Below are 25,680 nucleotides of genomic sequence, written 5' to 3' on the forward strand. Positions count from 1 at the left end.
ACTGATTGTGTGATCTTCTGGTATTTTTGTCAATATATTTATCCTCCTCCACCTATATACACAGTCGGTGTAATATTTTTCTATGCTCGTTTCCCAGGCACTTTGCTAATGCTGGTTAATGAGATGGCTACAATCCCCACCCCCAATGAAGCTGTCTACTGTGGAGCCCTATGAACAAATTTCTCAAATAATTACCAGTGTGCTCAGCATAATGAAAGGAAAAAACCAGATGTTAGGCAGTGACTATCAGGAGGTTATTAGGGAATTTAGGGGATTTCCTAGATCTAGGAGACTAAGGAAAGGCCCTTGGAGGACCTTGGAGTGTATCATTTAGGATGCTTTCAGCTTCACGTTGACAGATTTCAGGTAATAGTTAATGTTGTCTTGTATACAATAAGTGCATTAGTTATCTGTAATCACAAAAAGCATCACAGAAGATGGGTGGTGACTGCAGCAGCAGATCAGAGTCATGTCTGACCCAGCCTCTCTGGGATTCTCTGGCTTCCTGTTTGTGGTCCCAGATGCTTGAGACAGTTCCAAACATCACAGCCTCATTAGATGATGTCCAGAGGCAGAAATGGAGACTTTTCCCTTGTGTTTCTCTTAAAACTTTTCCACAAGTTCCCCCAGGAGACTTTGATGCATATGTCTGGGGCCAGAACTGTGTCATGTGCTTACCTTTAACCCTGTCCTTCGTCAGGAGGGTGGAGTTACTCTGAGGCTTAAAAGAATCAGGAGTCAGGCCCTGGGGTGGAGAGAGGCTGTCGACCCTGACACACCTCCCAGCATTTGAATGAACTCAGAATTCTGTTGGCTAGGGAGAAGGGGGGCACCCCATGAATAAAGCACTTAGTAAATTATGCACCTTCATACAATGAAATCCTCATCGGCTCTTTAATGTTTTAATTTTTTCATAGCAGTGGTTTTAAAAGACAGATATATATGTACTTACAGAGCATTAGTTTCAAAATATGTTAAAGGAACAAAAGTGCAAAACATTCTGTACATGTTACACCTTTTGGGGGAAAATAAACATCTAGACACCCTCTCAAATGCTGTTATTCAGACAAAATACCTCTGGAAGGAACAAAGAAGCTGTTTACAATATTTTCTCTGAGGGTGGGACAAGGATAAGAGAAAAATTTATAATTTACTCTGTATCTTTTTTACTGTTTGGGTTTTTCTCCCACGGCTGTATGTCTATTTCTTATTTTATTTTTTGAAGTATATTTTGTTGATTATGCTATTACAGTTGTCTCATTTTTTTCCTCCCCTTTATCACCCTGCACCCCCCTCCAACCAGCATTCCCCCTATTAGTTCATGTCCATGAGTCATACAAGTTCTTTGGCTTCTCCATTTCCTATACTATTCTTAACCTCCCCGTGTCTATTTTGCATCTACTATTTATGCTTCTTATTCCCTGTACATTTTCCCCCATTCCACCCCTTCCTCTCCTGCTGATAACCCTCCATGTGATCTCCATTTCTGTGATTCTGTTCCTGTTCTAGTTTGCTTAGTTGGTTTTTGTTTGAGTTCAATTGTTGTAGTTGTGAGTTTGTTGTCATGTTACTTAATATTCATATTTTTATCATCTTTTTCTTAGATAAGTCCCTTTAACATTTCATATAATAAAGGCTTGGTGATGATGGACTCCTTTAATATGACCTTATCTGGGAAGCACTTTATCTGCCCTTCCATTCTAAATGGAAGCTTTGCTGTATATCTATTTTTAATCCTCACCTAAAGAGATATTTATTGATTTTGGAAAGAAAAGAAGGGAGAGAGAGAGAGAGAGAGAGAGAGAAACATCGAAGTGAAAGAAACATCAGTCAGTTGCCTCCCATATGAACCCCACCTGGGGAGAGAACCCACAGCCTTTTGGTGCATGGGTCCAGTGCTTCAACCAACCAAGCCACCGGACCAGGGTCCATGGTTGTGTAGCTGTAATTTATTTTAAAATTCATTGGTTATACATAACTATATAGATAAACAGAGTAGAAAGACATAAAACAGGTAAATAAAAATACTAAGGTACTCTCTATTGATATAAAGCTTTATGATTGTAAATTTCATTTAACTTTTTACAGTTTTTATTTTGGAATGTACTTAAAACATATGTCCACACAAAAACTTGTACATTAATGTTCATAGCATCAGTATTCATTATAGTAAAAGGTAGAAACAACCCAGATGAACAGACAAACAAAATGGGACGTATACATACAGTTGACTATGATTTGGCTACAAAGAGGAATGAAGTACTGGTGCATGCTCCCACATGGGTGAACCTTGAAAACATTATGCTAAGTGAAAGAAGCCAATTGTGAAAGATCATATATTGTATAAGTCCACTTACATTAAATTTCTGGAATATGCAAATCTGTGGAGACAGAAAGTAGAGGTTGCCAGAGAAACGGGAGGTTGAGAGGAAATTAGCAGTGACTGCTAAAGGGTATTACATTTCTCTTTGAGATGATAAAAGTATTTTAAAATTGTAATAGTGGTTGCACACTCTATGAATATACTAAAAACCACTGAATTATATACTTTCAATGGATCATTTGTATGGTATGTGAATTATACCATAATAAAGCTATTTTAAAAAATATTCCTACTTTTTTTTTTATGAATCCACCACCTAAATTTCTAGGAACTTACTTTAGGGTTTTTTTTTTAAGATTACTTATTTATTTATTTGTTTGTTTGTTTTTAGAGAGAGGGGAAGAAAGGGAGAAAGAGAGGGAGAGAAACATCAATGTGTGGTTGCCTCTCACTCGCCCCCTATTGGAGACCTGGCCTGCAACCCAGGCATGTGCCCTGACTGGGAATCAAACCAGCAACTCTCTGCTTTTACAGGCTGGTGCTCAATTCACTGAGCCACACCATCCAGGGCAGAATATTCATTACTCCTATTGAATGGCTACAGTGTCTGCCAGGTACTTTGATAGACACTGAGACTTCTGACTTTTTTCCCTCAAAATGTTTTTAATGGCCTGGTTCCCTCCCTGTTCTCATGGGGACAATCCCAGGCTGAGCTCTCATCACTCAATGCCGAGTTACTAGACCACAGTCTCTATGGACTCCGGAGTCTCTCTCCAGTCCAATTCATTTTGTGTATTACGTGACAAAAATAATACTTACATGGGACCTACATCATGTCATTTTTCTTTTAAAACCTTCATTTTCTTTCCTGTCAATAAATTCTTAACTCCTTTTTTGGATTTCAGTGACTTCAGCCTGGCTCTAGCCTAACTAACCAAAATTTTCTTGCCACTTTTTACTTATTTATTTATTTTAAAGATTTTACTTATTTATTTTTAGAGAGGGGGAAGGGAGGGAGAGAGGGAGAGAAACATTAATGTGTGGTTGGCTCCAGTGCACCCCCTACTGGGGACATGGCCAGCAACACAGGCATGTGCCCTGATCTGGGAATTGAACTTGGGATCCTTTGGTTCACAGGTCCATGCTCAATCCACTGAGCTACACCAGCCAGGGCTTCTTGCCACTTTTTAATACAAAAGTGTTCTTACCCATCTGATTTCCTTAGAGCATACTCATTCTCTCCTTATGCCTTTCCTCATACCATCACCTTGCTGTGAATGTCCTCTAAACTTTCTTATTCAAATTCTTCCCATCTTTCAAGTCCCAGCTCAAATTTCATCTCCTCCCTCCAAACTTCCTTTACATCTTAGAAAATACTGTTGTCTTATACTATTTTTCCATTCATATGGTGTCTAGCTGTTGATTCGGGCTTCCTTCCTCAGAGTTCCCGCATGGTTACAATGTGGCTGTAGGAGTGCCGGTTATCCCATCCAAGTTCCAAGCAGGAAAGAGAAACGCAAAGGACCCAAGGACCATTTGTTCCAATTGAGACAGCTCTATTCGAAGAGGTTTTCTAGAAGTCCCATCCAATAACCGCTATCATGTTGGCTACTTTGGCCACCCTTACACGCAAGGAAATCATTTTTGGATAAAGATATTCAGAGTCTCAATGTCAAATAAGTCCATAGGGCACTATTCACATGGCAAATGGTACATAAGGTGGAATGGAATGTTTGATATTTTGTTCTTGGTGATGATAACATAGTAAACACACATAAAAACACATCAAGCTGTATTTTTAAGGTTAGTATACATTATACTATACTAAATATATATGTTACGCTTCAAAAAAATGATCCCCCTGAGTTGTGCAGTAATGTGACTCTGAGCACATTGCTGCAGGTAATGTTCTCAGAAGGAAGTAAAGTTTATCAAGGCTAGCGAAACTTTTGACATGTAAAACTAAGTTTTAAAATATTACAGTATTCAAGCCCTGGCTGGTGTATCTCAGTGGATTGAGCACGGGCCTGTGAAGCAAAGGGTTGCAGGTTTGATTCCCAGTCAGGGCACATGCCTGGGTTTCAGGCCAGGTCCCCAGTAGGGGACACATGAGAGGCAACCACATATTGATGTTTCTCTCCCACTCTTTCTCCTTCCCTTCCCATCTCTCTAAAAATAAACAAATAAAATATTTAAAAATAAAATAAAATATTACAGTATTCAATGTAATATATTTATCATACGGAAAAAACTCAAACCTAAGTGTGAGAATTTTTTAAATATATTTGATTATGCTATTACAGTTGTCCCATTTCCCTCATTCCCCTCCACCTTGCATACCCCTCCCACCCACATTCCGTCCCTTTAGTTCATGTCCATGTGTCTTAAGTTTTTTAGCTTCTACATTTCCCATACTATTCTTGCCCTCCCCCTGTCTATTTTCTACCTACCATTTATGCTACTTATTCTCTCTACTTTTCCCCCCTGTCTCCTCCTCCCACTCCCCTGTTGCTAACCCTCCATGTGATCTCCATTTCTGTGATTCTGTTCCTATTCTAGTCGTTTGCTTAGTTTGCTTTTGTTTTAGCTGTGGCTGTTAATAACTGTGAGTTTGCCATCTTTTTACTGTTCATAATTTTTATCTTCTTTTTCATAGGTAAGTCCCTTTAACACTTCATATAAGGGCTTGGTGATGATGAACTCCTTGAATTTGACCTTATCTGAGAAGTGCTTTATCTGCCCTTCCATTTTAAATGAAAGCTTTGCTGGATAGAGCAATCGTGGATGTAGGTCCTTGCCTTTTATGACTTGGAATACTTCTTTCCAGCCCCTTTTCTTGCCTGTAAGGTCTCTAGAGAAATCAGCTGACAGTCTTATGGGAACTCCTTTGTAGGTAAATGTCTTCTCTTGCTGCTTCTAGGATTCTCTCCTTCATTTTTGTCTTGGGTAATGTAGTTATGATGTGCCTTGGTATGTTCCTCCTTGGGTCCATCTTCTTTGGGACTCTCTGAGCTTCCTGGACTTCCTGGAAGTCTATTTCCTTTGCAAGATTGGGCAAGTTCTTCTTTATTATTTGTTCCACTTGTTGCTCTTCCTCTTCTGGTACTCCTATAATTCAGATGTTGGAGCATTTAAAGATGTTCTAGAGGTTCCTAAGCCTCTCCTCATTTTTTTTTAAATTCCTGTTTTTTCATTCTTTTCTGTCTGGTCATTTTTTTCTTCCTTCTTGTCCACTCCATTGATTTGAGTCCCAGTTTCCTTCCCATCACTATTGGTTCCCTGTGCATTTCCCTTCATTTCACTTAGTGTAGCCTTCATTTTTTCATGTAATTTGCAACCAAGGTCAACCAATTCTGTGAGCATCTTGATCACCAGTGTTTTGAACTGTGTATCTGATAGGTTGGCTATTTCTTGGTCACTTAAAAGTATTGGCTCTGGGACTTTGATCTGTTCTTCCATTTTAGCCATTTTGGGGGGGTCTGGTCACACCTATTATGTAGTGAGGGGCGGAGGGCAACCCAAGTCTCTGGGCTGTGACGCTGTATGTGGGGGTGGAGTCAGAGAGGGAACAATGACGCGTTCTCCACTCTCTATTAGATTTCAGTCACTTCTGCAGCTTTCCATAAGCAAATTGGGCCCTTCTGGTGCTAGTTGCCAGGTGGGTGGGTTTGTGTACATTCTAGGACCCTGTGGGTCTCTCCAACAAACTCTCCTGTGAGGCTGGGAGTCTCTCCTGGTGCCTCAACCCCACAAGTGTTTTCAATCAGTGCTTTTAGGCTTTATTTCCCAGTGCTGGGGCTTTGGGTTGTATGGTCTGTCTTGCTATCTGTTTTCGTCTGCTTTATCTGTGCATGGATATGTGACCCCAGTCAGCCATCTGCCTTGGGCGCCTCACTGGGTTGGCTCATTGCCATCCCGAGCCTGAGGTCTGCCCACCACCGATTTTTCCTGCCAGGACCCCTCTCCGCAGCACCTTCTCCATACACTGCACAAATCTTTTTTTTTGTATTTCAGTTGCATTTTTACCTTTCCTGAAATAATAAAGTCAAAAATGTTTGTATTTTCTTCCATCTTCAAAACTAAAATGGCTACACAAAAATTCACCAATTTTGATGTTTTTTAAAATAAACACTAATATGACAGTTGTCACAATAAAATCTAACAAAATTATTTTGAATGAAGTTCAAAACAAGTGCTACTATAGCCATCTTATAGGAAAAAAAGATCTTTTTGGCTAACCCAATATATTTATCATAGGGAAAATAATTCAAATTCTTTATCTCCTGTATTTTTCCTTTGTTAATCACACCGAAAATTTTACTTCTCATAATTCTGGTCACCAAATGTGTGGAGGTTATTTTCTCACACCAGGCAATTTTGTGCAACACCAATGGAGTGGCTGGCCTACGTTTTAACTCAATTCTGATACTACCTACCTCAGTATAGCATATGGTGCCACAGGTTAAGGGCTCAGTCCCACAAGACTGACCTCAATTCAGATACAGTCGAAAGTAGAGTGCCCAGGTCACCCACAACTTCTGCCTGGCGTGGCTACAAATCAGGTTCCCCCTGATCCCTTCCTCCAGTTCCATTGCTTTGCTATAACAACTCACAGAACTCAGAGAAACTTACTTGTGTTTGTCAGTTTAATTGAAAACACAGTAAAGGATGCAGATGAACAGCCAGGTGAAGGGATACATAGGGTGAGGTCTGGGAGGGATCCGAGGGCAGGAGCTTCTGTACCTGTGCATCACCCTCCCCAGATACGGATGTGTTCAAACTCGTGCTTCTTATCGATCACAAACTCCCATTGTCAAACCTCCTCCCTTTGCAAGAGAGTCGGGGTTGGAGCTGAAAATTCCAAGCTTCTAATCATAACTTGGTCTTTCTGGTGACCAGCCCTCATCCTGCAGCCCACCCAGAGTCACCTCATTAGAAAAAAAAGCACCCCTATCACCCAGGAAGTTGAAGAGGTTTAGGAGCCCTGTAACAGGAATCGAGTCAAAGACGAAATATTAGAACAAAACACACTCAGTGCTGTTGCTGCTTTGGAAATGACAGGATTTTAGGGGCTCTGGTGCCAGGAACCAGGGCAGAGACCTATAATATATGTGTTTTCTATTATCTTACACATTTTAACTGCTAGTATAAAAATTATTAAAGATTTTCTTTGTTTTTGATATCAAATTGTTTTTTAAAATAATTTTAAAATCTTTTCATTTACAGTTAACATGCAATATTATATTAGTTTCCAGTGTACAACATAGTGATTAGAGATTTATATAACTTAGGAAGTGACCATCCTGATAAGTCCAGTACCCTTCTGACCCCACACACAGTTATTACAATATTATGACTATATTCTCTGTTCTGTACTTTACATGTCCACGTCTGCTTTGTTTGTACTTCTTAATCTTTTCACCTTTTTTCACCTAGTCCTCCAGCCCCCTCCCATCTGGAAGCCATTAATTTGTTCTCTGTATCAATGAGTTTGTTTGTTTTGTTTATTTGCTTTGTGTTTTAGATTCCACACAAAAGTAAAATCATATGGTATTTGTCTTTCTCTGACTTTTTTTAGCTATTAAGTAGATTTTAACTTAATTGAAATATGTCAGTAAAAGTGAAAGCATCAGCTGTGAAAAATAAATAACTGCACTTTAATTTTTGCTCATGTGTAAAATATAAACAATAAGTGAAAACTCAGTGTATACTTTTTGATTACTCCTGTACTTTTTATAGTAGAAGCAACAAATTCCTTTGTTAAGTCAGTACTAAAAGGATTCAGACATGAATTCCCATCAAATCAACATCTACCGTATTTTTCGGACTATAAGACACACACCCCCCGCCAATTTGGGAGGAAGGGGGGTGCATCTTATAGTCCAAATGTAGATTTACATTTACCTTGGTGAAATATTATGCCATTTATGTTAAATATTTTACCACATTTTTTGCTTCAATTTTTTTTTCTATTTTCCTCTAAAACCTAAGTGCATCTTATGGTCCAAAAAATATGGCACTTTGGGTAGTTTTAACCTGATAAATAAAAAGTGAGTAATAAAATTAATAATAAGAAATTTAAATCTAGTCTATGTTTTTAAATGCTAGAAAACATTTAAATAATTCTTGAAATGTTATTTTACTTTCTTTCATTCTATTTTAGAGAAATTGCAAAAATGAGTGACCATGTCCACTTTGCCGTTACAATAAAGTCATTAGAAAATAGGTGACGTGTGACTGGTCTGTTTTTGTATTAAGTATCTCGTGTAGTTTAAAATATCTTGTAGGGACAACGTATAGAATAAGCAAGAATAAAAATAGAATAGATACAGAAAAAAAATCTTGCCAAAAACAGAAATTAGGAAATGGCAACATTTTCAGTCATTTATTCTCAGTCTCTGTGGGTCACTGTTCACTCGTTTTTAAAGAAAGGCTATGTTTCTTTCACTTTTAGGTCCATCCTCAGGAGCACCGGCTTCTTTTTGAAGTATTTGATGAAAATCGATTGGTAAGTTACATTGTACTTGTGAGAAATATGAAGCAAGGTATGTTGCTTCATAGGCGCATTTAGCAAAGCAACAAGGAAAGGTGGTTGGGAACCTGTGACATGAGAGATGATTCGGGGGTGGTTATGGAGACTCTGGGTAGATGCTAGTTATTTCTGTCCTTCTGTTCTCCTCCCAGGTGCCTCTCCTGGTTGTCAGTTCTCACTGGATTACAAGGTCTTACTCAAAGCCTGTTATGACAGGAGATGACAGGAAAGCCAGCCTGTTTGTCTTGCCTTCCCTCACTCTCATCCATGTACCCTGGTCGGTGTTCAGGAGTGTCCTGGGTTGTGCCTCCTCACTCCAGTGGATTTTGGGGGGTTACCTGTATCCAGTTGTAATATCCCATCCACTCTCTAATCCCCACCCTTCTACAGAGGAAAGCTATCATCTCTACATCAATAAAATAAAGTCCTCTAAAAGATCACCAGCTCTTAGAGTGGCAAAAAGCAAAGTTAAACCTGTTTTTTAAAAAATAGTTTTGATTTCTGATTTCCTGACTATCTTGAAGCCCTTTCCTCTTCCGCATTTTGTCTCTTTGGGACCCCATTTCAAACCCTCTTAATTTGAAATCTTACATTTATATTTTAAACCTGAAAGATTTGAACGTGAAGCTGGAAGAACAGCATTATGTGTTCCAAGCTTATCTGATTACACAGAAGCCCAAAAAAGGAAGTTAAATAATTTCATTCATTTTATAGCTAACACAGACACTGGATATTTAAAAGAACCTGTTTTTAGTATTAGACTGCATAATATGTTTTTTCCTTCAAGAAATTATACCTATACTAGTAACTGAAGATATTGCAAATGAAATCTATTAATTAGCACTATAATATGCAAACGTGCTTTTATAGTGCCAAAAGAGACTTCCTCACAGCTGGCAACCTAGTTTCTTAAGGCTGAGTGACAGATGTGGATGCAAAGCTTTCCCTTTTCTGTTTGTATTTTTGCTTTTTTTCTATAGAATAGTGAATGTCCTCCTCCCACTCCACCCTGTCTCTACAGATCTGTTTTTCTTCTAGATAAAATCAAGTGAAATTTACTATTGATTTTTTTTATTTTGTTTTTCCTTTTTATTGATTTGATTGGGTTGACCTTGGTTAATAAAATAATATAGGTTTCAGGTGTATATAGTTCTATAATACATCGTCTATGTATTGTATTGTGTGTTTACCACCCCAAGTCTAGTCTCCTTACTAGAATTGGTGTTTTCTTAATTATGAAATATATATACAAAAGTATATACAATATAAACTTTTATTTTAAATAATAAGACAAATATCGGTGTATTTTATCACTCAACTTAAGAACTAACATTACCAAAATCTTCAAGACCCCTTGTCCCCCCTTCCCAACAGCATCTCCTTTTCTTCCCCCACAGGCACTGTATTGTCTTGAACATTATGTTCATCATTTCTTTGCTGTATATATACATCCCTAAAAACACATGGTCCTTTTGCATAATATTGAATTTATTTTTTAAAGATTTTCTTTATTTATTTTTAGAGAGGGGAAGGGAGGGAGAAAGAGAGGGAGAGAAACATCAATGTGTGGTTGCCTCTCACATGGCCCCCACTGAGGACCTGGTCCGCAACTCAGGCATGTGCCCTGCCTGGGAATTGAACCAGTAACCCTTTGGTTCATAGCCCATGCTCAATCCATTGAGCTGCGCCAGCCAGGGCATAATATCGAATTTATTTAAACGGTATCACTCTGTATATATTCATCTGTGACGTGCTTTTTTTGTTATATTTGTAAGATTGATCTGCACATTTTCTCTGATGCATAGTTTTCCTTCATCTGAAAATCCCATATTATGTTAATTTATGCATTTATCCACTCTAATAGATATTAGTGTTGCTTCCAGTTTTCTTGCTATTACTGATTAATAAACATTCTTGCTATGTTTCCTGATGCACATGTATGAATGTATCTCTAAGATTCATATTTTGGGTTTGAATTGGATTGTGGTATTAGTACATTATTTTTCCTGTTATTGATACTGACATGAATTTCTCCCTGATAGTTGGGTATATAATTGGTGAAGTATTTTATGTAAGTTATTTGCATGTTGTCCACAAGGAGGGATAGTTTGTATTTGTGCTTTTCACCCTAGTTGTCTAGGCTTTTTGCTACTAACTTCAGTATGATGTGACTCTTCATTGCCAAAATTGGTATTTTCTGTACTCTGATTGGTGCATTAACATTCCTTGAGCATCTACCATGTATAGAGCACTACACGGGGTGTCATGATATGTCCAAAGAAAAAAAGCACTGCCTCTGATATTAACAATGAGATATTTCTAGAGTTATAAATGGGATGTATAAATTTTTTTAAGCTTTAAAGCTAAGAGTGAAACCAAAAGAGTGCATTGATCAGGATATTGTAGGTCTCCAGACTAAGGAGTCAGAAGTCCTCTTTCAGTCCCGCCTGTGGTATGGTCCATGAGCTTGTAACCCTGGACAAGTCATTCAGTCCTTCTGAAAATGTCTTCTCATGTTTAAAAAAGTGGGGATAACAGCATTTGCCCTACCTATCTGCTAAGTTTATTGTGATGATAAAATTAGACACTGGCTATCAAAGCATTCAGAAAATTTTTCATCATGATTTAAATATAGTTGTTTAATATTCATGGACTCATGCATTTATGGTTCTCTGATATCATTTTTTTTGCATTAACTAGGGTATGCTAAGATATCTGCTATGTTAGATACTCTGCCATGTCTTAGAAACACAGATTTTCTCAAGAAGCTCACTTTACTAAAAAAAGGGAGCAAGAAATAATTAGAACAGGGTGGTATGCATCATTCTAACCCTCTGTTTTGTTGCTAGTTCTAGCAGGTAATGGAAGTGTACAAATCACCTGTGACATCATGCACACTGTGGCCATTGGTGGAGTCACAGGCTTGATTATGTAGCCATAATGGCCTGTCCCACTGTAAATGTCGTTTTATCTTTATTCTCCTGTAGCATTCACAACTAAATTAAGAATGTATTGTTTTTCCCAGCAAATTCTCTTTGGAGATATACAGTGAAGAGCATATTTAAGCAGAATCAATTTCTAGTCATCTGGGAAAATTTGCAATATAATGATATTTGTTTCGAGAAATATTCCTTTTGTCAGCCAGTTTTTAGACCTGAGGGTTATAAACTATAATAGTTTGGTGATGGTGATAACCATGGTGGTATTGCCATTGATGGAACATTTCAGAACTTCGTGACTTTACTTCCGCCAAGATGGAGGTTTAGGTGGATGTGCCTTGCCTCCTCACACAACCAAGTTTAGGGACAACTAAATATTAGCATCAGAAAACACAACCAGAACACGGAAAACTGAACTTTTCGGAAGTCCGCTAACAACAAATTCTTCGGCCCGACCGGTAAGGGGCGAAACCGGCGTCGGGTGAGGAGTTACAAAGGAGAGCTCGATCGACCCGGGCGCGGAATCCAGCCGCGCGAATCCAGTCACACGGGTTCCAAACCCAGGATTGGACCTAGTGAGCGACCGAGCGGCCCACCGGGTGAGCGACTACGGAGGAGACAGTGGGGAGGCGGTGGCAGCGAGTTGACTGTGGTTGCCCGGTTGCGCGCGGGTGAGGGAGTGAGCGGTCGGACCGGCGGCGGCGGCGCCATTTCCCGCTCTGACCACGCCCCCACATACAGCGTCACAACCCAGCGACCTGGGACTCCAAGGCGCCGCTTCTCTCACTTAAAGGGCCAGAACAGACCAAAAATGTCGCAGGGGGACCTCAAAGCCCTGGAGATAAATCTAAGTGACGAAGAAATAGCAAATCTCTGAGACGCACAGTTTAAAACACTGGTCATCAGCTTCCTCATAGATCTGGTGGACTATAGCCACAAATTAGAGAAACATATGAAGGCTAAATTAAGGGAAATGAATGGAATTCCACAGGAAACCCATAGAGATGAAAAAAAAACTGGGACTCAAATCAATGGAGTGAACCAGAAGGAAGAAAAAAATGATCAATCAGAAAGGAATGAAGATATAAGAATTCAGAAAAATGAGGAGAAGCTTAGGAACCTCTAGGACATCTATAAACGCTCCAATATCCGAATTATAGGGGTACCAGAAGGGGGAAAGACACAACCACCAGTGGAAAAACTATTTGAACAAATAATAAAAGAGAATTTCCCCAATCTGGCAAAGGAAACAGACTTCCAAGAAATCCAAGAAGCCCAGAGAGTACCAAAAAAGTTGGACTCAAGAAGAAACACACCAAGACATATCATAATTACATTAGCCAAAATTAAAATGAAGGAGAGAATCCTGGAAGCAGCAAGAGCTAAGGGGACAATCACCTACAAAGGAGTCCCCATCAGGCTGTCAGCAGATTTCTCAAAAGAGACCTTACAGGCAAGAAGGGGCTGGAAAGAAATATTCCAAGTCATGAAATCTAAAGACCTACAACCAAGATTGCTCTACCCAGCAAAACTTTCATTTAGAACGGAAGGACAGATAAGGTGCTTCTCAGATAAGACCAAATTCAAGGAGTTCATCATCACCAAGCCCTTATTATATGAAATGTTAAAGGGACTTATCTAAGAAAAAGAAGTTAAAGAAACATGAACAGTGAAAGGACAACAAACTCACAGTTATTAACAACCACACCTAAAACGAAAGCAAACTAAAAGGACAGCTAGATCAGGAGTGGAAACATAGAAATGAAGATCTCAAGGAGGGTTAGCAACAGGGGAGTGGGAGGAGGAGACGGGGGAAGAAGGTACAGAAAACAAGTAGAATAGACAGTAGATAGAAAATAGAGGGGGGGGGGGCAAGAATAGTATGGGAAATATAGAACCTAAAGGACTTGAGACACATGGTCATAAACTAAAGGGGGGTGATGGTGGGGATGGGGGGGTAGGGTGGAGGGGAACGAAGGGGGGAACAGAACAACTGTAACAGCATAAACAATTCAAAAAAAATAAATAAATTTATTTAAAAAAAAAGAATTTCGTGACTTTAAAAGAATTCTACCCACTGATGAAAAAGTTAGAGCTTCTGTGTCACTGACCTGAGGTCCACCCGCATACATCCAGCCTCTGAAGCTTTAGGAGACATCTGTATTCTGTCCTCTGGGTGGAGATGCTGTGCTTGTCAAGTTTAGTGGTTGCGTGAGTCAGGGTTCTCCAGAGAAACAGGACCAACAGGAGGGGAGAAACAGTTTCTCTCTGAAACAGAGAGAGGGCGTTAGAGAGCCATAGGGAGAGGGCAGGGGGGGGAGGCAGAGGGGGAGGGAGAGGGATTTTAAGGAACTGGTTAATGTGACTGTGGAAACTGGCAAGTCTGAAATCTATGGGCCAGGGATGGTAGAGTGAAGACTTGGATAAGAGCTGTCCCAGTCTAGAGTCTGAAATCTGCAGGGCAGGCCAATAAATTGGAAACTTAGGCAGAGTTTCTATGTTGTAGTGCTGAGGCAGAATTGCTTCTTGTTCAGGAACCTATCTTTTTTTATTAAGGCCTTTAACTGATGGATGAGGCTCACCACATTATGGGAGGTAATCTGCTTTACTCAAAATCTGCTGATTTAAGTGTTAATAACATGTAAAAAAAATAGTTTCATAGCAACATCTAGACTGGTGTTTGACCAAACAACTGGGCAAAACTGCCCAGCAAAGCTGACACACTTCATTTCATCCTCATGGTAGACTTTGGCCTTCCAACTTCTAGTCAATGACTAGAGTTATCTGGAGCCCATCCATAGCATGTTGCGCATCCCATTCTTTTCTGTGTAGAAAATAAAAAACGGGGTCCTGAGCTTCAGTCTAATCCTAAGACATTATTTGTTTTATTTCAGAATATACAATTCTCTAGGCCTTACATAGATTCCTCCCAGATAAGAGCTACCACCACTCTCCAGCTCTTCTCTAACTTGGGTTGATGCCCCTTTGGGCATCTTTTTGGTTAAAGGGCTACATTTTACAGCTTCCCTAGGTTCTACACACAGCTGCTGTAATTGCTGTTCAGGTCCTGGGCAATCTCAGACCAGCGTCAGCAATGCAAACTCTTCACCCTCTCCAGTATGGAACTCAGACTGGAGTGCTAGGGAGTGCATGTGGTTCTCTTTACTTTTCCGTGGCTGAAGCCCTCTTTGCAAAATTTTCAAGCATTATTCTTTTTTGTCCAGCTGTAGTGCTCTTTGATATTTCTTTAGAGTAGTAGCTGGCTCAACTTTAAAAAAAATCCTGAAAGAAAGCATGAAGCATTCAGAGTAACAACTGCCGGCAGCCACCATTCTCCCACTCACCCAGCCTCCTCTGTGGTGTTACTTCATGCTTACTCTGTGCCCAGCGTGAGCTCAGGAAAAATGTTTGGTTATGGCCATCCCACTTCAGGGAGCTTAAAAGCTAGTTAGGGGACATGAAACTGTCGTTTATAGTGAAGCTTACCAAAGAGGAAACATTTATCTGGCCACATACTTGAGGTTCATTATTTTATATGAACCACCGGAGGAGTTTTGTTTATTTATGAACTGGAAGTTTTAAGTCATAGGCATTGAACAGTTAGATCTCATGGATTAGATCACTATTAGAAGGGATCCATTTTTGGAATTATCAGACCCATAACTTAATTCATGAAGGAAACTGAAGTCATCTGAAGGGATAGTGGAAAGATTAGGACATTTCTTCTATTAATAAAAAATATTGTAAGGAAATATTTATTGAAGTCTGTAAAATCATAAAGGAGATAGATTATACAAAGCCAAAATAATATAATAATTTTCTTACTAAGCCTACAATTATTGTACACATTCTGAAACATGGTACTGTTTCATTCTAGTCAGAAATATACTTTAGTTAATTCTATATTTCTATTTTTAATATCTTAATTGATTAAAAATACTGTTTAGAAAATTGTGGTTGAGAACAGATCTGTCTTTTGGAGTTCTCTTTTTTAAACAAAGTGCAAGTATTTATTTTACATATTTGCTTTTACTTCGAGAAAAAAAACTTAGAAAAATACGACTTGGGTGTAGTACCATGTGGTGTAAACAACTGACCCATTTTACCTTTTACTTTCCTATGAATGAGCCAGTATATATTTATTACTGGAGTTCCAGCAATAAAATTCAGGTAAGGGGTTTAAATATACCCTAGAGTATTATTTAAAAATAAATTTGTTTCTTTCAAATAGGGTACCAGCCTTGGTCTATGTATGACATTTGGGGCAGAAATTAAAATATTAAACTTTTATTACCTAGTAAACTGAAAATAAAGTAAAGGTTAAATAAATACAAAGCAAAAAAAATATATGTACAAAATCACAACCCCTAAGAGGACAAACAGTCTACTGTTCTGCACTGTGAAGCTTTATCAGCAGTAGTAATTCCACCTCCAGGGCAGTGCTAGTACTAAAAAATGTAAACAAGTATGTACTTTGTTTATAGAAAAAAATATGAAGCATGGTGTGTGTTTCTTTAGATATCAAACAGCTAGATGGATTGTTCCAATGCGCCAGTAGGGGACAGCAAAGAGCTCTTAGAGTTTTTCAGAACAGAATTGGCATTGAGATATGTTTATTTGATGTGTTAAATTCTTTTTAGACTTCTTTACTTACCAAAACACTCTCTTAAGTGAATGAATTGCAGAGACAGTGGAATAAAATATCTTGTGTGCTCAAACTATATTGGGGTATAGTTTTTCTGTCTAATCTGCATATGTTTTTAATGGAATGTTTGCTTAGGCTATTTCTTGGCAGAGTTTTAATAGTCAAAATATAAATGGCATCATTTAAAGACTGTACTACTTGGCTGGAAAGGGCCCTAAAATTATAGGAGAAAATGCTTGGTGACAGCTTCTCTTAAACTTTTTTTTTCTTTCAGCTGTATGCTCAGTTTTTGCAATAGTATTACTAGGCAAATTTTGTATTTCTGTCCTTAAGCTTTCACTTTGTATAAGAAGTGTTTTTGTGAAGCTAAAATATTTCTCTCTTTGATTTAATGCTAGATTTTAATTCACCCCACAGTTTTGCTATTTCTAAATTGTATAGCTGTTTGAATTTACCTTAAAAAATATAACAGTCTCTATTCCTTTCTGCATTAACTAACTTGACTAGATTCCTAGTATGGCTACTATTTGGAAATTCAATCCTCGATTTGATACTCAATTACATGGGGTTTCATTCCTACCAACTTCCTGTAATTTTATCCCTATGGGTAAAAATATTAGTGGTCAAACTCTGCTGGAGAAAGTATAGGCACTGTGATTCACATACTTAAATGTTCATTTAATAGAGCTGGAGTGAAAAAATACTGTTTCAACTTGAAATGCTAGAAGATTGTTGTTCTTGTGTTACTCATTCATGCAAATTGGAGAAGGTATAATTGAAACAAGGTTGGCAGTGTTTGAGGCAGTGCGCTGCAGCTGAGCTCCGCTTAAAGGTCGCTGGAAATCAAGTGCTTTGTAAGCGAAGGCATTTTGACTACAAGCAATTCAAGACAGTTTGGAAACGTCAGTCTCAGGAATGGGTCGCCTTTTTCTTTCTCTGATATCTGGTATCTAAATGTTTTACTTAGGATAAAGACTACTACTTAAGAGCTCTTTCGGGCACCACAAATGATTTTTTCTTTCGACGCAGTGCAGCTGCTTCTAGCCTGTCTACCGACAGAGATCTTTGTTATGACTCTCAGCCCTTAACATGTTTGGAAATGAGAACAAATGGCACAAAGCTTACGATTGCACTTTGCAGCCAGAAGAAGTAATACTTATCCTTTGTCGGAAACCTCCGGAGATGATTTGGATAGCAGTGTTCCCATGTACTTCAAAAGACCAACACGGATTTCAACGTCTAACGTTGTTCAAATGAAGCTGACTCCCAGACAGACTGTACTACCTCCGTTAATAAAGGAAAACGTTAAGTCTCAGGAGAGATCATCTGCTCCTTCACCTGAAAATGTTAATAAAAAGAGCAGCTGTCTACAGATTTCACTACAGCCGACAAGGTACAGTAGATGTCTTCAGTCTAGCAGTGTGGTAGCTGATGGTGATGTTGCTTCCTTTACCTGTGTCCTGAAGGACGGCATTTACAGCAGTGCTGTGGTTGATAACGAACTGAATGCTGTGAGTGATGGCAACCTTTTTAGCAGCTCTGCCATTTGCAGTGGTAACCTTAGTAACTTTTCGACCAGTGAGCACGGGTCTTACAACAGCAACGGTAGTGATTATGGGTCGTGCACAAGTATCGCGAGTGGAGGTTCTTACACCAACAGTATCACCAGTGACAGCAGTGGTTATACTTTTCCACCTGCTGACGATACCTTTTTTGGTAGAAATGTATATTCTGACAGTACCTCGAATAGAAGTGTGCCCAACAGGAATACTACTCCATGTGAAATTTTTTCAAGAAGTTCGAGTACAATTCCTTTTGTCCAGGATGACTTGGAACATGGACTAGGGATTATGAAGTTGCCAGTGAGTGGGAACTCGAAAATTCCACTGAAACGTTGTTCATCCTTAGTCATTTTTCCTAGGAGTCCTTCAAACACCCCACCAACTTCTCCAACAAGTACAGGTACTCTTCCAAGCAAAGGATCCTATCAAACCTCACACCAGTTTATTATTTCTCCCAATGAAACTGCCCACAATGAGGACGGTACCAGTGCGAAGGGATTTCTTTCAACAGCTGTCAATGGACTCCGGTTATCTAAAACAATCTGTGCTCCTGGAGAAGTAAGAGATATTCGGCCACTTCACAGGAAGGGCTCATCACAAAAGAAAATTGTTATTGCAAATAATAGTTCAAATCAGACTACCTTTGAAAAGTCCTCTGAAGGATATTCTTGTGTTTCAGTGCATTTCACCCAACAAAAAACTTCGTTAGATTGTGAAGCAGCAAATGGTGATCGTAAACCAGAGATGTCATATGTTAAGCTTAATTCTGATTCAGAGTATATTAAGCCTGTGCATAGGACACCTTCATCCTCCCAAAATATAGATTATCAAATAAACACCAGTGGACAGTTGGAAAGACCAAATTTACAGATAAACAAAAGCCACGCTATTTTGCAAAGAAGTATTTCATTGGGAGGAACTTACCCAAACGTTTCCTGTTTGTCCAGCCTTAAGCACAATTGTTCTAAAGGGGGACCACCTCAATTACTCATCAAGTTTGCATCTGGAAAGGAAGGTAAAGTTGCTAATTTACCAAGAGACAGCAACAGAGATTTCACAAATGAACTGTCTGATTCTTCAAAGCATTCTTGTAAGGTAAGTTTTCTTCTGGTCTTGGTAAATGTTAATTCATATTAGAATAGCTTTATGGAATAGTTGGTTAAAATTTATTATAATTTAGCAGTTTTATATACTTTCCTGGTCCTTAGCTAGCAAGTATTTTTGTAGTAATAAACTTAATATTTGTAAATCTGAGGAACCCACAATAATTTTTCACTTTGTTATTTTACCAATGTAGAAAATATTCATTAGAAAAACTTTCCAAAGGGAGTTAAGCCATAAAACATTTATGTAGCATAAAAACAAGCTTTACATAATAATTTATTTTATAACACTTTGGTATGTTTTTCCCTTCCTTCACGTGGCATAGCAGTTTAATTTCTAACTCCACTTTTTATTCTGACTTCCAAAAATGCTCATATAGTATTCTCCCTTCCTTAATCATTGTGAACTAAAGTAAAATGTTGAGTGTTTAGTTAAAATATTAAACAAGAAAAACCCTGTATAAAAATGTGAAAATTTTGTTATAGATGAATGTAGAGAAAAATGTTTTTCTAAAATACATGTATTTATTAGATCATTGTGAAAAAATGATTATGTTGCCTAGCTAAAGCAGAGGAGAAATAAATGGCATTTTCATTTGTATATACCCTTAACCCCAGGAATTTTGTTTCCACCCTGTTTTTCTTTAACTGCCAGTTAAGACTGCCTTCTAAAATGTGACTTACTCTTTCAACAATATTAAAATTTAAATGTTATATTTTTGAATTTGGTTTCAGTTGCTAGGTATTTCCCATAATGTTCTAGTTACCTTACTAATTTGTTATTTTGATAATTTTGCTTGTAAATTTAACTCTAGTGAATATTAGCTGAAGCAGTTCTTTATGTAGTGTGGCCTTTCCAAAGTATGTTAAGTGTTTTGACTTTAAATAGATTTTTAAAAATTTTGTATTTACAAGGTCTTGCCAGGATGCTAAAACATTTTTAATACCAGGAAATTAAATTTTTTTTCTGACTCAACCAATTTTAGATGACAGTAAAATGTAGTTGAGGTGGGGGGGCAGGTGGGTAATTTATCTGTTTATCTGTGTTTATGTAACACTCAGTATCTATATTAAAGTTTTTTTTAACTTCTGGACAAATACCTTAAAGTAAATAAAATATTCAGTAATTGCTAGTTTTCTCTCTTTTGAATTGCAGTAAATATAATCATTGTTATCCAATGCTCAGATGTTAATATAAGCAACTACGTTCCCGAAGATGAATAAATATTAGATTTTATATTCTGATCTTTTAGAATTGTTTAAAAACCAGCTTTGAGGATGTTATAATCTATTTAACTATTTTGTCCCTTAAAAGAAAGCAATGAAGTGATACTATGAAGCAACATATTATTAGTTTGCTAATTGAATTTCCATGTATTTTATAAATTTATTTTACATTTCATGAAGTAATTAATCTGCAGGGATTAACCTAGAAATACAGAAATATCCTTAAAATGGTTGATTTTGCAGTAATAATATAATTTGTTGTTTATGCTTTTAAAAACAGTATTTTTAATGTTTTTTTAATAAAGCATGACTAAATGCTTTTTGCATGGCTAAAAATATACACTTTTATTTGTTTTATTTAAACTTAGGTAAGCCCACAAATATTTTTTTCTGACAGCCAAATGCCTTAATTTTGTTCAAATTCTATTTTGGGGAGTAGATTATTGAATTATACTCAAAAGTGTATAATTTGTTGCAGAACTTTAAATTGTTCCTTTTTTAATGTTTATTAAAAAACTTTATAAAAGTATTATAAGCAATATAGTGACCCTTAAATTTAACATATACTAGATCTAAATTGATCAAAATGATTAATGATAAATCAAAGGCTGTTTTAAGAAATACTTAATGTTGTTTTTTCTAAACATAGCAGTGGCAACAATAATGGGATTTTAGAAATAATCCTGTGTTTATCAATAATTATATATTAATCTAATTATAGTGGTATATTGTAACTCATTTATAAATAAACAGCTCCCAAAATATTTCCCATGACTCCAGTTAGTCTGGGTTAGTATTCTGATATGCTGAGTCTGGATTCACATTTAACAAGTTGATATTAGAGTCGCATTTAGTAATGTCAGCTATCTGTACCGACCAGCCGTGAAATGCTGCTTGTTAAATCAAGCAGCAGGTATCACTGCTTTGGTCAGGGTCCCTTGTTTCTAAAGCACTGAGAGGACTACATATTCTTTTCTTATGTGTTTAGTTACTAGTCTCTAGCCGCATAGTATCCAGTTTCTAGCTCTCTATCATCAGCAGCTCACTAATGGCTCATTTTGCAAATCTGGTGAGAACTTTTACCTGTATCTGCAACAGGCCTCTGTTCCATGTTTAAAACTTAGAATGAGGATGAGACTTTGTAGTCTGCATGATAGTGTTTATTTCATTTCTTTGTTATCAAAGAATACAACAACTGACATATTTATTACTTATGCCTTTTGAAATATAATATTACTTTTGTAAAGGCTGTATAATGACTTTTGATCTGAAAGTAGGTATTTGATATTCCAACAATGAGTGTAATGTTTTGTCAGGTCTATCAAGTTAAGGACCTAAGGTAGTTTTAATCCACTTAAAAAAGCTACTACCCATATTTCTAAAATCTGCATAATAGTTTATTATTATTTTATTTTTCTTTGCTGTTTTCTAAATCTCCTATATTATGTTATGAGGATGCTCAGAGTTTTCATTTAAAATACCTTAGCATTTTGCCCAAGCTTATACATGTCTTTCATTCTTCATATATATGCACATTTTAATAAAAAGTTTAGCTTCACATTGTTTTCTTTTGTTATAAAACTTTTCGTTACTTAATCCCAGGTAAGTAAATTGCTTAAGCTTAGTATAGTAAAACTTAAAAAAACTATGCCTCAGTTATTTCAAAAGCCTTTAACACTAATCTCAAGATGATTTGTTTCAATAATCTATTTAGTCATTTTTCCTGAAATAAATGTCTTAAATATGTACTTATTTTAGTGTTCTATTATTTTCTCAATCCTTATTTTATTAACTTCAGCAGCATATTTAGAGACATTTGGTTAAATTTATTTTGAACAACACAATTTCTCCTATAAAAACCAATATAATTTATAAATATTGACTCTCAAATTATGATACAATAATGTTAATGACCAGTTTTGGAAATTCACTGAGAACTATATGCTGTATATGTATATTTCTTATAACTGAAGAACTATAATACTAATTTCAGAATGGGTCAGGCAGTTGAATTGTTTGCTTCAGAAATAGTTTAATTTTCTCTGAAGATGTATCCTTTTTAATTCATTCATCTAACACACATTTGAGTCCCTGCTATTTGCCAGGCCCTGACCCAAGCACCAGGAATAAAAGGTAACAAAGTACAGTCTCTACTTGGGGAGCTTCCATTCTAGTCAGAGAGATACACTAGTAAACAAAAAAAACTTTTCAGTCTAATGTGTGATGGGCTAAAATAGACGTGTATATGAGAAAGTGACAAAGATGTGACAGTGTTTGTATGCAGAAGAGAACCTAGTTGGTAGAGAAAGGCTTCACAGAGGTGGTGACATTTGAGTTGAATCTTGGTAGGTGAGAATCTTGGTACAGATAGCCTGGTAGGTGCATCGGGTAGAGAAATCAAGGAGGATAGTCTAAGGCAGTGATTCTCAATCTCAGCACAGTTGACATTTAGGGCTCGATATTTTGTGTTGTATGGGACTGCTCTGCACCTTGTATGATGTTTAGCAGCATCTCTGGCTTCTACCCACTGGATGCCAATAACGGCCCTTTTTCCCATTTGGGACAAGCAAAAAATGTCTCCAATCTTTGCCAAATGTCTCCTACAAGCAAAATTGACCCCTGTTAAGAATCATAGCTCTAGGCAGAAGCAGTCACACATGCGGCGCTAGTTATGTGAAAGAATCCCACTACAGAGGGTTCGGTATGACTCAAGTATAGGGAGTCCAGGGGTGTGGGAGGAGATGATGAACTAGAAGTGGGTGGGAGTTCCATTGGGTGTAATGTCTCCTCCCTGCCACCAAAAATAAGACAAAACTAAAACACAGTTTCTGTGTAGAAAACAAGTAAGGGTTTATGGCCTATTCCTAGAAACTACCTGGAGAATAGACATACCTTTCCATCTTTATGTCATGCTGAAGAGAAAGCTTGCCTCCTGATAAGAGAAAATAAGCAACAAAAGTCACTACTTGTGATTGTAATGTGCTTGCTTATGTGTTTTTAAATAATATTTTTATGGCACTATGGATTATAAATGAATCAAAGTTTTCCTTAACTTACAATGAATGGTGACATCATGAATTAAGATAGGGAATTCAGGAGAAGAGGCCAGATTGGGAGAGTGAAGGAGAAATCATGCATTACTCAGCGGACATATGGGGAGGCTGTCCAGGAAGTACTGTCAAGTAGGGCAGGTGGAGATACAGGACCAGGGCTCAGGAGAGATGTGAGAGCTGGAAATGGAGCTTGGGCATTGTGCATGTGGTTGAAGCCTTGGGTAAGAATAAACTGAAAGTCATGAAGGTGAGACAAAGATTAGGGGTGGGTGGAAATAAGACAGAATTCTGGGGGCACTGACTTTGGGGAGCTTTGGGGAGATGGTGGAAGAAGAGACAAAGAGAAGACTAAGAACTACTAAGGGGCAGAGAGCCTGGGAACCCACAGGAGCGGGGAAGTCAAGGGAAGGAAAAATGCAAGGTGCATGGATATGATGCCTCAAAATTTGTGTATCCATTAAATGTGGCAGTTAGGAGGTCCTTGGGGACCTTAGCAAAAGTATTCTCAGGAAACTAGTGGAACAGCCTGGTTGAAATAAGAATGAAACAGGTAAGGAAGCAAAATAGCAAGTGAAGATTGCTTGCTAAATGTCATAAAATAGGCATAAAATAGTGGCGGCAAGGTGTACATTTAGTGGCTACCATATAGAAGACACAATAGTAGGTAAATACAGGATGCATAGACAGGTTCTCTGTTTACAAGAACATTGCAGTCTATTTTCTAGGGGGTGGGGAAAGGCTGTACCTCTCTGCTCTTCAGTCTTAGAACTATAGAATAGTGAGTATGCAGTAAAAACTGAAAAGGAGACTCAGCAATATGAAATGAAGGAAACAAAATTAGAAGTGAAAACTTGAGACTGCCTATGAATAGTCACAACTCAATTTGAACAGCATTACTCTTCTCATACTCCTCCCTACCACCAAAAATAAGACAAAACCAAAACAGAGCTTCTGTGTAGAAAACAAGTAAGGGTTTAAGGACTATTCCTAGAAACTACCTGGAGAATATAGACATACCTTTCTGTCTTTATGTCACTGGCTTCTTCCAGGGTATGGAGCCGCCAGGCACGAGCTGTTGTGAGGCTTCACCCTTGTAAACCCACTCTCCCTTTGCATTATGAGTGACAGTGGAACAAGATAGACCAGGAGAAGCCAGGACCAGGAGCCTATTTAGTCAGAAGGGGCTTGGCAGAGTCCCTGGGTGTGGCCAGACAATGTATTGAGGTCAGGGGCTAGTTAGCCAAAGGAGCGAGTGAGTGCTGAGAAAATGAACCAATGATGTTGTCAACATATCCAGAAAATACCTGAAGTATTGCTCAAGTGTATGACTCAGTATTCTTTGTTTACCCATGTGTGAGATTGAAGACTATGTATGGTCAGGTGGAGACAGGCACTTAGCAATGTAAGAAAGCCTTTCAAAACAAGAGGTGAACAGATCTATCCCAACTGATTGAGATCTTCTTGGGAAGGTGCTCAGCATGGCAATAGTTGTTGAAAAGCAATTTTACCATCACTGAGATTTAACTAAACTGCTTAGATGTAACTAGAGCAGATCTGAGAACTTGGAAGTGTGAGCAGTAGCATGTCTATGTACCCGGTAGCTCAATTCATCACAAGTTACAACAAAGAGCACCTTGACCAAGAGAATCTGTGATGTCTCTACTTAGTCTCTAGGGTGTCTTTGGGGGGGAGGATTATCAGGCCATCTCTTGACTTAGATGTATTATAAAATCATAAGACTCTGAAAGGTTTTGTGCTTATCTTAGCAGAAAAAAATATTATGAAGCAGCAAGAAATTTACACCAAAGATAATTGTAGTACAGTGGACAATGTCTTTATATGCAGTTGTTTGTTAAGTAAAGAAATATTTTTAACAGAATTTTTTATCTTTAGTCCCCCTTACAGAAGCTGAGAGTATACATTCTGTGATATAGTTAAAATAATATTACCAAGGACTACTTCGTTTTTTCTTTTATTTTTCTTTCAAAATGTTGTTGGTGGGTATTGCCTTCTAATGCTTTAAGGATTGTGGTTGAAGAATGGCTTATTAAATTTTCAGTTAAATTCAGATTCTGGTTCAATAGGTCTATGGTGAGGCCTAAGAGTTCTGTATTTCTGACAAGCTCCCAAGTCATACCTATGCTACTATTTCCCCAAACACACTTTGAGAAGCAAAGGCTTATTAAGATCACTGTTTTATGAGAACAGTCATGGGGTTGACAGTTGAAGTATCCAGTGAGTCCCTCTCCTGCTTCTACCTAAAAAAGAGCCACAGGTATACTCTGGTCAGGGCCAT

At 37.8% G+C, this 25,680-nt stretch overlaps 1 protein-coding gene across 3 annotated transcripts in view; it reads left to right on the top strand.

Annotated features, from left to right (window-relative positions):
• Positions 1 to 25,680, top strand: part of NEDD4 (NEDD4 E3 ubiquitin protein ligase) — a 124,821-nt gene that overhangs the window by 36,629 nt on the left and 62,512 nt on the right. Inside the window, exon 5 of one of the 3 annotated variants that reach the window (XM_037151052.2) lies at positions 8,778 to 8,831. In XM_037151052.2, the coding sequence (XP_037006947.2) occupies positions 8,778 to 8,831 (54 nt within the window). Of the gene's footprint in view, positions 1 to 8,777; positions 8,832 to 17,522; positions 19,097 to 25,680 lie in introns of those variants that run through there. The other 2 variants (XM_053670120.1, XM_037151049.2) reach the window with 2 other exon arrangements.

The sequence above is a fragment of the Artibeus jamaicensis genome, unplaced genomic scaffold, assembly GCF_021234435.1.
Source record: "Artibeus jamaicensis isolate MK-2021 breed Jamaican fruit bat unplaced genomic scaffold, CSHL_Jam_final contig_548, whole genome shotgun sequence".
In the NCBI taxonomy this organism is placed as follows: domain Eukaryota; kingdom Metazoa; phylum Chordata; class Mammalia; order Chiroptera; family Phyllostomidae; genus Artibeus; species Artibeus jamaicensis.